Source organism: Anticarsia gemmatalis, chromosome 11 (assembly GCF_050436995.1).
Source record: "Anticarsia gemmatalis isolate Benzon Research Colony breed Stoneville strain chromosome 11, ilAntGemm2 primary, whole genome shotgun sequence".
Taxonomy (NCBI): Eukaryota; Metazoa; Arthropoda; class Insecta; order Lepidoptera; family Erebidae; genus Anticarsia; species Anticarsia gemmatalis.
This window is the reverse complement of record NC_134755.1, coordinates 12,413,337-12,425,914: the sequence shown is the minus strand read 5'-3', so window position 1 is coordinate 12,425,914 and position 12,578 is coordinate 12,413,337. Positions and strand designations below refer to the sequence as shown.

Here is a 12,578-nt window from a genome sequence, read left to right as displayed (position 1 = left end):
TGGCGACATCTCTGATTTCATGTGAAAAATTAAATGAATTTAACTTCGATAATAACGCAATTTTTATATAAGTTCATACAATCGCACCTTTTCGATCGTGGTCGTGGCTTAGTAAGTTAGTTAGTATTGAGAGGTTAGGCTACGCATCCCGAAGTTGCTCTGGTTGGGTGATCATGTTAATCATACTGAGCTCCTCCGTGTTTCGGCTAAAAAAGACTAGGCATATGCAATCGTGCCATCGTCGAATATGGAATTTTTACTAAAGAAAGGTACTATTACATAACGCTGAACATTAAAATGACCATAGCATAACTTTAAACAATGATATAGTGACGGCTTTACCGATATTTTATTACAAGACATTGTTTGATAGATCTTTTGCGGGGAAAACCGATACTTAGCCCGAGCCGCTCGGTATAAATATTGAAATTACTAAAGTGAAACTGCGAATCTGTTATAGAATAGTTTCCTATGAATTGTTACGTGACTTTAGGGGTACAGGTTCGATGACTTGTTATGGTATTTATTTCGAGAATCGTATAGGTGGTGAAGTGGTTATATATTTTGAGTTTGAGAATACGGGTTTGATTCCCAATATGCATAGAGCCAGAAACCACAAAAATACACAAATGTTCTAAATTGGAAACTACATTTTTTCACAAAGTACGTCTGTCCAAAAAATGCTATCTTTGGAGTATTTCTGCGTTGGCTGGCATCTAATGAATGGTTTTAAGGCTTACGTTACAGTCCAGGGTGATTGGATGACAGTGTACAGTTAATATCAAATATTTCGAAAAACCTGTAAAAAGTTCGTCTTTTGTAACTTGGGACGTAACTAGCGACACTGTGTCTAACCTAAGGGCTTTACAATATACATATATAAATATGTATGAAGACACACTACCGACTATGATGCAAGGAGTCACTTTTACTCTCTGTGGAGTTGCGTAGAGTTCACTTACATGGGAAGAATTTGTATAACGTTTTAGTAGAAATATTATTAGGTACGTAGCTTTATTTCATGGATGTAGGCAGAGTATATAGTAAAAAACTATGCGTCTTAAGTCTATCGTAGTGGATTTTTAATTATATGTATAAAAAGAAAGAATAGACGCCAAATCTATTGTCCTATGCGTTTGGCAGGAGAATGGTTTAATCTCCATTGTATACTGGAAGAAACTTCGTACGTTGTATTATAATGATTTTTATAAATTAAGGTGTTTAGATTCGGAAGGTGTCTCTACAATCTATAATCATCAGTTACGAAATATATATATGTCTAAAATAAGACTGTCCCGTGAATTTAACTGCAAATTGGCAATTATTTTGGTCCTGAAAATGCTTATCCTTGAAACGATTGCAAATTTAGCTGATTCACGGCACAAGATAATTAAAATCACAATATGAAAGCTTTTATTACTTTGTAAATAATACATACTATTATCAGGTGATCGGTTTCTTAAATACATTTCGGGTCTAAAAATAAAACCTAGTATCATTAAAACTTTGCGGTTTCAATGATTGATTGAGCACTCTTAAGATTGAAAGTTTAGGATCTCGTCGTCAAATAAATTATTTATTACTGCTTCGAGAATTATTCAAGACCTGAAAGCTTTCAGATAATGCTTATTCATCTTCATTAATTGCTCTCGGTAGCATTTAGTTGATGACAAATAGTACTCCTAGTTTTGATAGAGCGCTTTTTGCACTGAGACACAGTTTTATTTTGTGTTTACGATATTTTAAATTAAAAGCAATGAGATAAGGATTTATTTTTATAGAAATTTGATTGATTTCTCTTTCGCTGTTTCGTAAGGCAAAGCCTAAGGCATTGTCTTATCTATATATAGTTATGCGCGTACATAAATCACCGAAATGTACCTATATACGCACTTTTCAACAACTGAACTAAATTGGATGTTTATTTTTTTTTATTTTTATTGTACAATATTGGACAAGGTTTGTATGGAATCGAAGCGAACATAATTCCTACGGGAATGGAAACAACGAGATACAATTTTACTATATCCAGACGAAATCTGGCCGGTCTGCTAGTAATAAATAAAAATATATTCTTACCTCTAGGGCTGTACCCATCACAACTGTCCATAAATATCGCCAACGATACAATTAAAGCACAGATAGCACGCATCATAGTCATTACTTTACACGATATGCAACAATTATCATGATACATCCACGCCTGTTACGCGTTAACGCGGCTAGACTTACCGACATTTAACGACTCATAAACATCACTATTATTCATTGTAACAACCAATAAAAACGCGGTAAAAGTTTGTCGTACGATGAAATACGAAAAAATAGATAATTTTGACACGTGCGCTCGGGACGGTGTCGGAATTAGAAATGATTGGAAAAAAGTGCGCAGTGCGCTTGCGTCGTTATTAATGACTAATAGTAGTTTTACTTTTTTTCCTTTGCGCCGGCGCCTATTCCCCCCCTTTGGGAAATGGTGGGAGTTGACAACATTTTGTAGGGGATTTTCTTTAGGAAATGACTTGTAGATCGGACTACGATGGTTGATTAATTGCGCGATAGTGTTATGTAAATTGGAAAAGTTTTATGATGCCGTTGATAAGCTTGGTTCCTGTTTATTTCGTTGCTCAGGAAAATGCTATGTAGAGTAAAATATTTTAATACTTGGATAAAATGCAGATGAATGTTTCTCAAGTAATAAAATCAGCTCTACAATTCTTAACAACACTTTATCCTTTCCTTGGCTGAGGTTATAGGTATCTGGATTATAAGCTAAACAGGCAGTTTTTCATATGCAGGCCTTTCAAATTAAATATTGGTGATTGTGTTCATACACGTGTAAAGATTATTATTGAAATTTTAAACTAATATCTTTTTCGGATAAGCACCTATATGTTTGAAAGACTAGTTGTAGAATTTAATTGCTGTATGCACTTACGATACGATAGCTAGCCGTTTGTCGATAGTCGATATTGGTAGAGAATGGCGCTTCAGATAAAAAAACAAAAAACACTTCAAACTCTACCTAATTTACTATATAACTAAGCACTTCTTTTCGTATTTAAATAACATTTCCTCAACATGCAAATGAGTAAAAGGAAGGTATAAATGTTGCGGACCAATGTTCTATAGAGAGTGAAATGATCGACGCGTGCGCAACTGTCATGTCTGACGTTAACTGCTGTATGGGCGCATTTTACAGACGAACGGCGTAGGCACGTGGGGTTTGTTGATGATTTTTGGAAAATAAGGGTGGTTTTTGTTAAGATGTTTTGGAAGTAGCATTATTGGTATATAAGGATGTACCTAGAGATTTCGGAGTTTGTGTGTTGGAAAATTGGATATTGTAAGGTGGGTTCGATTCCCTGTTCAGATTTTTTGTTTCCTCTTTAGTGGTGCTGAGTCTGAGTGGCTATTTGACTATTTATGTGTATAAAGCTATGAAGTTATCTAATACTGAAAGAGGGTAAAAGTATCTTTGGGAAAATAAGTGACTACTCATCCAGTTTTATTCTAGAGCTATCATTAAAATCGACAGGTGCCCGAAAATTATCATAATATAATTAAATATTATTAAAGTATAATAATAATAAATATTATTAAAGAGATAAAGTTTCAGATACAATAATAAAAAACGTCTATATGTACGTATGTTATTAACATTTTTTTTAAAACTAAATAAGCGACATCTATTGTTAAACTTATAAACCACGTTGTATGTCATCGATCAAAGACGCGCGCTCTCTATCGCTATAGAGATGAATTAACCAACTCATCAATAAAATCGAAACCTGTTGACTTACTAGTTCCATATTTGTACCACTAGAGGCGCTGCAGTCGCTTGCAATAATTGCATTACAGTTAAGTTCGTCTCTCTCTTTCACTCGTGGTATTATTGTTTCAGCAAGAAAGAGATAGAAATAATCGTGTCAATGGAACGTAACGTAAACATAAGTTGTCAGTTGTTGAGCTAAATTCCACGGTGGCGGGTTGCGAGGAGATTTTAAGTTTAGTTTTAATCGAAATATCGTGTAGACATTATAATATTAATTAAAATATAATTATGTAGTTCCGTTTTTACTTATAAAGTGTTGTTTAGTGTGTTTTTGTGTAACATAAGGCTGTTTTCTGTGATGTCAAGCTGTTGAAGTAACGGTATTGTGCTGTGAACCTCTGGTTTTGTTGAATTTGAACACACCTAGTACAAGAAGCTCGTTTTTGTGAATAAAAAGTACAGGATGCAACGTCACGTGTGATTTTTGAACGACCTTATTTACTGTAAGTAACCTACTTAATTAAAATAACTATACAAATAATTAATTGAAATAATTAAACAATAATTTTGCATAATTGTTACGGTGCGTTCCGTCATACTTGCATTTAATTTTATTATTCTTTTGTTTATATAGCGCGGCAAAAAATATCCTTCAAATCATTCCAAACTCAAAATTCGAACGTGTCATTATTTTTTTTTTCTACCAAGCATCGTCCTTTTTATTTCCGCACTGCAAGAAGGTTTTATGTTGCAGTTTTAACAGGATACTAGGGTCAATATTTCTCACCTATGATTCATAAGCATAAATAGCTGGGTGGAGAGTTAAGCAAGCCGCGACCTTGTTGCAAAGGTCCCCATTTGCCATTCTCCACCGGTTTGTCACGCACGTTTATCCAACAGAGAAAACACCTAAAAGTTATTTTACTAATTTATTCGCGGCGGAACGGTAAACGTTACATCGTTGATTTTGCAAGGTTTCCATGTCAGATAGGTAGAGGACCAGTTAAGTAAACATACCTACGATCAAAATAACGAATTCGAATTTAAGAAGTTTTTAACGGCTATCGAAAGACATACTAAAAGGTAACCTTAATGTTGACTTTTTTAATAAAAGATAAAGAATAAAGTTCTATTTCTATAGTTTCCTCCTTTTCATAGTATTTTTGAGTCCATTGTGTAAGGTTACGGCAAATGGACACAAACCCATTTATAACTAGACATTTTACACGTATAAGTCCGAAACTAATTCAATATATTTTCTAAAATTAAACTCAGCTTTATCTATAAAACATGTTTTGTAAACACACCAAGTTTCAATTATTGGTCTGTTTTTTTTACTACTAAATTCCCTACATTAGAACAGTACCTACACAAGACTCAAAGTTGTGTACGCCAAGCCTATATAGGTACCTACCTACCTACCTATAAGATGCATGTATTATTTTCCCATTGCATCCCATTCAGCCTGCCACGAAGATTTATAACCTGAGACCCCATGTTACCAAACTGCATGCAACAGGCTGTGGTCTGTAATTTATGGTATTGCGACAATCTGATAGTCCACCACCCAGTTTCCATGCGAATCTTACCGTAGTTTCACGCTACCGTGAACTGTTAAGACATTGTTATCTAATTAACAGTCGTGAATTAACTACAGAATATGCTCCAGCTGACAAATATAGCGTTAAGTTAGGTACTTACCTATCTTATGTTAAATGTTTCGTTAAGTGTCGATAGGTGTAGCCTTAAAGAGCCGTCCTATAAACTTGTTCCACAGAGGAAATAAATACAGTATGGTAAGTAGGCTATTAGGCTTCTTCTTTTCAGTAAGCACAAGAAGACAGAAAGCGGTAAATCCATAGGCAGACTATTAAGAGTCTACACCGAAAGATACTAAAATAACCGTCTAGTACGTTGCCCAGCTAAGTAAAATTGTAGTCTCAATTCAAACTCTGTCCATCTGATTTAAAAGTCTGTAGACATCTACGACATTTCAATGTCATTTTTATCGTCACTAACGAAATATATACCCGGACAGCCAACAGAATTTGCAATTTCCTAAACTAGGTACCTATTGAAATCTACGACTTGTAATCTGGGGGCACGGAAGTGCCCCCGCAAGTCGAGCAAAAAAAAAGCGGCACGGCCGTAACATCCTTTTCTCGAAGCAATTCGGGCTATTTTTGACACCCCTATAATTTCGTTGTGGATAAAACAAGAAGCCTGGATTTTCAGCAACTAATCAGTCATTGTATAAACACGGTATATTTAAAATTTCAGTCAATTTGAACCAGTAGTTTAAGAATGACAACTTGTTAAAATTTTGAATTTTGTCACTCACTGATTCACTGACTCACTGACTCACTGACTCACCGATCATCAAAAGTCTAAGGTACTTCTAGCAGACTTAGAAGCTTAAAATTTAGAATACAAATAGGGTTTAGTGTCTTAATCATGGGAAAAATTTAATAGTTTCTAATTTCGGTCCAGTTTTCTAAATACACCAACTGCAACAATAACTTTGTAATCCCATATAAATGTATAAGATTACAAGGTTACATTTGCATTTAATGAATTATTATTACTGTAGAAAATAAAATAAATAGGTGTAAATAGGTACCTACTATATGAGGCATAACGGGAGGGGGTATAGGGTGGGTAAGGGTGTTCAGCCCATGAAACTGAACAACATTCCCATAAGAAAATATGTTGAATTATGAAAAAAAAAACGTCTTTCCATACAAATTGGACTTATGTTCGTTCTACAAAAAGAAGTGAGATGCCATCAAAAACATTCTGTAAAAACCTCAAGTCTCGCCGTAAAAAGTTGTGAGATCTATATAATACAAAGTCGATTAATCTATTTAGTCTCTACTTAAAGGACCTTCTGTCTTAAGTTATTACGTATGTTATTATCATGCCAATTTAAAAAAAAAATATCTTTAAAACAAATAGATCGACTTGGTCATCGCAAGAAAACACAAATTCGCCATTATTAACATTTCAGGAGCATTAAATTCTCGTCGTGCTGTGTAGTGTGATACATACTAATAATCAAATCACGCGATGGCCAGGTCGGTCTATTTGTTTAAGAGGTATTCTTTTTTAAATTGGCATGATAATAACATACGTTATAACTTAAGACAGAAGGTCCTTTAAGTAGAGACTAAATAGATTAATCGACTTGGTATTATATAGATCTCACAACTTTTTACGGCGAGACTTGAGGTTTTTACAGAATGTTTTTGATGGCATCTAAACTATTGCAAAGGGCTAAACCTCATACCTGAAGTATTTGATAAACATCAAAAGCATGGCAGTGTGTCGGTCTACCATGTGCTCTATTTGAGCAACAAGTGACGCTATTTGTGTACAGCCATGCGGTCGCTTCTCATGTGGTTTTTGGTTAACATTACACCGGTATTCGCTATTGTGATACAGACACGATTTTGTAGCCTTACCTTGTCTTTTAAATACACCTGAAAAATGATCCCAGAAAGTTTTGTTACCGTCACTCGACGGTACCTTTTACGGCAATTATTTTATAAATAAATATAAATATTAAAAGTCAGTTAATGCCTACCAAGATTTGAATGGAGTCGAAAGTAAACCTGAAAATAGTCTTCTTTAATATCGATTTGTAGTCTCCTTCAAAGAACCATAAAAAATCTCTTCTAACCTTACTATAGCCACATTTTGTGTCTCATTTAATTTACTTAACATACTGGCCGTGCAGATAAATTTGCTTAAAATATGTTTTTATTACAATTAACAAAACACGCCTTCAATGTGCAAAGGAAAGTGATATTATAAAGGGTCGGCTCCAAATAATTGACCCAAACCACCACGTAATTTAAACACCTGTTCCACAAACACTCCATACTTATCATTTACGTCCTCGAAAGTATGTGAAGTGAACAAATTAAGCTTGAAATTCAGCTTAGCCCAGATAGTAACAAGAATGCGTACTTTCTTTACCCGTCTGACTGGTTGGACTGCTATTCTAAAGCTTAACAATACATTCAATACCTATATGAACACTTTCAAACCGTTTTACAAGATTAGATACAACTTTCCTTGAAAACTGGAAAATAAAGAACTGTGTTCTTGTGTGAATGTGTTTCCTCTCGCTTTTTTATATGAATTCTAGTCTGTATTTGCTTTAAATCTAGACAACAGCATATCAGTCGCCGTCGACCATTGAAATTCGAAGTTGAATTAATTTTAGTGGTAAACTTATCATTAATTTATTTTATTTTATCAAAAAAATTGTCTCTATATTTCTTAGCATTTGCTAGCGACTTCGGCGACGTCGGCGTAAAAAGTTTCCAATCTATAAACTAATCTAATTCAGGCAGTTGGTTTGTTTGGAATAGTAAAAAAATATACCTAGGTAGATCAAAATATCCTCTAAACCTAATACCTAGTTGTAGAAATTTAACACGGATACCCATTCGAAATAATCTGCCCGACAGACCGATCATTTTGGTAAATCCTTCTTAGAAACCTACATTTGTGGTCTGAATTCAGTGCGGATATAAAAGTCCGTAATCGAATCGCAAAAACAAAACAAAAGTACAAAAATCTGGTTCACCGACCATAATTTCAGTCGTATGTATCCGCAATGAGAAATTCAGAACACGTACAATTCTGTAGCAAAAACATCTAAGTGCCGTCGATCTTGTTTTGGCAAGATTGTCTTGATTTTGGACACCGAGACTTGTATTTGTATAAAAAGAAGATTCATCAAATGTGTATGAACTACTGTCGAAAGCTTGTGGCAGAACCAACTATAATATTGGTGCCAGCCATGTTGATTTTATTGATCATTAATCGATACCAGTATTCACCACTTGTGTATTTTATCTAAATACTACCATACCTAAAATACTCGGTTTCTTTAAAGCCAGAGTTTGTGACTGCCAAAATACTTTTTTTTACTATCATGTGCAATCTTAAAAGAATTTTCTGCAGCAGTATTGATTGTGAAAACTTGCTACGATTGACAAATGTTAGTCAATCAAATTATTCGATTTCATACATTTTTTCCGCGACTTCATTTTCTAAACCAAAATCTTCCACACTTATCTTATGGACTTTTTGTCCAATTTACTTCATAGTCTAGAAGACCTTCATGGATCAAACATTACCAAAATACTCTGAATTCTTCTGTTTCATCATATTTTTTCTCAAAATCGGGTATGACCTCAGTCTCTATATTCCGATAATAAGGTAAGCAAAGATTTTAAAAAGGTTTGGTAAATTGAGTCTTCTTGCGAAAAACTTGGCTTTCAAATTGTAGTTCCTCCACTTCGCTTTATCGAGAACATCGTACTAAAACTCTACCAAAAGACTGAGACTGTGGTTTTCAATGAATATGCTCATACTTTGTATCAAAGAACACACTAGTAAATGCAGGTGACACGGCCCGTATGACCTCTATTTAAGAGCACAATGAGACGCTCTGTACAAAGCACAGCAGATACTGTACGCACAAAAGGTCACCGAACGAGTTCCAACCACAACGCAACATGCTCTCTAGTATTTTATTTGTGTTTGATATGAATGAATGTTTAGCAAACTCCCAAAACCAGATTTTATGTGTGGGTGTTCATAGCACTCAAAATGTTGCAACTGTAATGACGTGGCCAAGTAATCAGTGGATGTGTGTCAGCTTCCGATAGGAGCAGGAAATAAAATGATTAACAAAAGTTTGCCTCTACTGTACTTGAAATACGTCGTGTGACTCTACAAAAATCAAAGGATCACAATTAGTTGTGTGGATGTCGAAATCACACAAAGACGACAAAGAATTAAAACTCATAATAGAAGAAATTCATTTAAAAATTTTAAGTACGTTTACATCGATAGGTCCAGAACAAAGTACAAAACAGGAAATCCATAGAATTAAGTAGCAATCCATCCGCATTTTGTCCTTAATTTCTTTGCTTCAGACCAACGGTCAATCATATGACTGATATGACTCACTCATTACAAAATAACAAGCACTAGACAAAAACCACCCTAAATACCAAAGCTATCACGCAACAAAAAATCAATTAAAACCAAAATATTTTGGCAATTCTCTTACTTCGATCACATAACGGTCGGTCGGGGACAGGCTGTCAAGTAACATGACCGAGTTTCGTGGATATAGATGCCTGCATAATTACCGCGACTGCTTGAAACCGGTCCGTATTTATGTATCTGTTTGATGTTTGAGAGGCTCAAGCTGTTGGTGTATACTGATTTATATTTCCTTTCTAAGTTCATTAGGAGGAAACTCTTCGTGACAGGGTTAAGTTTTCAACTGGTTAAATGCAGAACTAGCGTTCATAGCTGGAGGCGCTCACTAATCGTAAAACGTAGGTAAATGTTCATGGGCATCGGTTTACTAGTACTAGAAAAGAGCATAGTTACTAAACGTCCGTCTAACCCCCCGTTTCTGATCTATTCAATAGCGTTGAAACTCATACAAATAAAACGCTATTGAATAGATAAACTACTGCTAACTGTACTTAGAAAACGGGGGTAAGTAATAGTCAATCTACCCGAGTAACCCCCAATTAAAAAGGTATATTAAGTGGTAGTTTATCTATTCAATAGCGTTTGAACTCATATAAAATAAACGCCATTGAATAGATAAACTACCGCTGAATGAACTCAGAAACCGGGGGTAAAACATTCTGTCTTGAATATGTTGTGAAACATTTTCTTTACAAAAACATATATAACTGCTGAATCGATACCTACACATTGCAATTGGCAATTCTATCAATACTTTCGCAGAAAATTAGACACGTACGTTTTTTATTCCCAACCGAAATCAATTTCAAGTAGCGATAGTAAAAAAGTAAATGTCTGAAGATGTTTTCACTATCGCAAAGATCTATTCAATAACGGAAGCTGCGAACTCAGCACACAATACGTCTTGTACGTCTCTTTGCATGCAGATTTTCACAAGACACCATTAGATGTAGTTCCAGTTATGTTTTTATGCACATCGCACATACTCGTACCTTTACTTTTCAATGATAGCCAAGAGAATGAGGAATAATAACCATAACTTAAGTTGGTAGAGAAACAAAGACCTTTACGAACATATTAACCTCTTCAATTCCAATAAAAGCAGTCTTTAGTGATACCCAATGTCTTCAATAGATCTAAACAGGAATATTTTTCTTCAATGCAAATTGTCCTACTGGGTTGCGCGGCTTTTGGGACGTCGATCCCACAGGAAACGTTTGAAGAAAACTTAGATATTGCAGATCAAATTTTAACTCAAAAAAGCGCATATCACCATTTTAGTCCCTTTAACACATTCGATACTGAACATAACTTAACATGACCCATTGGCCGTGAGCCCATCAAAAAACCGTGTTTTAGTCATAAAACCTGTTCTACCTTAGTTTCTAAGATATTAGCGGACATCGTCACTTCATACAAAATGTTTCGAACGTGAGGTCACTGAATACGTGTCTTTAAGGCAATTCGTATGTGTTTAGCCTGCTTCGTACCGTTGTTATGTGAAGTTTAGTACCTAATGCTTGGCTGGATCTCAACTGACTGATGAATCAGCTTGATGCATTCCATTGCATAGGTCACGACATACAATGATCTTTGAAGAACATCGGTTTTACCCTTTTACTGACCAAGTCAGTTAGCACATCGGAATTGAACCCACCAATTGGGTTGTTGGTGTTGGCAGCAAAAGCGTTAAGTTTAGTCTGTGTTTTACTTTGTATTTATAACGTAATCTCCATAACTGTGTAGTGTCTACAGACTAGGCTAAACGTTCCAATATTTTAGTATACAATTGAAACTAGCCAGTAAGTATTATAAATTAATCTCAATCCTTATCCTCAATCCAAATGTCAATCGGTAAAACCAATCAGGATTGTTGTGCTTCCAATTTCTAGATCTTAAATGTATGGAATCCAGTTAATTTCGCTCACTTTTACTTCCACTACACCTCTACGCTGCCTGAAGGCATAGTGATATAATTAAATAACATTAAAATATTTCAATTACTTAATAGATACTACTTCCGTTTTCTTAATTAAGGCAAAACGGCAAAGCTATGACAACTTCTTGCAACTTAGCAATAATAATTGACAAGCTAATTTCTACAAACAAGTTTCTTTGCGTAAATACATTACCTAATAGGTTTCCCTCTCTTCAAACGTCTGTCGTTTCGACTGATTGACGACTAAATATTAGATTTCACGGTAATTTAAACTAATCTACTGTATTATTTGGACATTTTGTTGCGATGTAGGCTGAAATCAGAGCGTTGCTTCAGGGTGTTGTTAGGACCGAAGTAATTTGGATCATTAGCGATCGAATTTGTAACTTTTGTCAATCGATTCTAGTATCTTACTATACTTTTCTATATCGTTAGGGAAAATTAAAAAAGAAGTGTTTCGAAGCCAACCGCCACTTCATAATATAACTAAAGGTAGTGGATAAATGCTGCTTACATCAAACCTAAGCAGGGAAACGGGGAGGTTAAAAAAGCATCATTATTCGTTTTCTGCTATTTGGAGTTACGAGGCATTAGTATTTATACTATGTATATAAATGTCATAATTATAATATGACCGTTCTAACGGCAATGGACAGATCTTAATATCTTGATCTGAAATAAATAATACTGTATCAACAGAATAACTGGATTTCGAAATGCAATTCACCTTGAATGAACTTGCGAATAATTTGGTGTAGATTCAAATGTCGATACACGATACAGACCACATTGTTGAGACAGTCTGGATCTGAAATGTCAGATGAACCAACTAATCAA

At 34.9% G+C, this 12,578-nt stretch overlaps 2 protein-coding genes across 3 annotated transcripts in view; one reads left to right on the top strand and one right to left on the bottom strand.

Annotated features, from left to right (window-relative positions):
* The window catches only part of LOC142976566 (chymotrypsin-like elastase family member 2A), a 39,628-nt gene extending 37,226 nt beyond the window's left edge, over window positions 1-2,402 (bottom strand). Inside the window, exon 1 of the mRNA XM_076119998.1 lies at window positions 2,080-2,402. Within this exon, the coding sequence (XP_075976113.1) occupies window positions 2,080-2,197 (118 nt within the window). The 5' untranslated portion in view covers window positions 2,198-2,402. The remainder of the gene's footprint in view (window positions 1-2,079) is intronic.
* Window positions 2,403-3,967: 1,565 nt separating this feature from the next.
* Window positions 3,968-12,578, top strand: part of Cad87A (cadherin 87A) — a 56,172-nt gene continuing 47,561 nt past the window's right edge. For both annotated transcript variants that reach the window (XM_076119802.1, XM_076119801.1), the window contains exon 1: window positions 3,968-4,278. The gene's annotated coding sequence lies outside the window, so the exon portion shown is untranslated. The remainder of the gene's footprint in view (window positions 4,279-12,578) is intronic.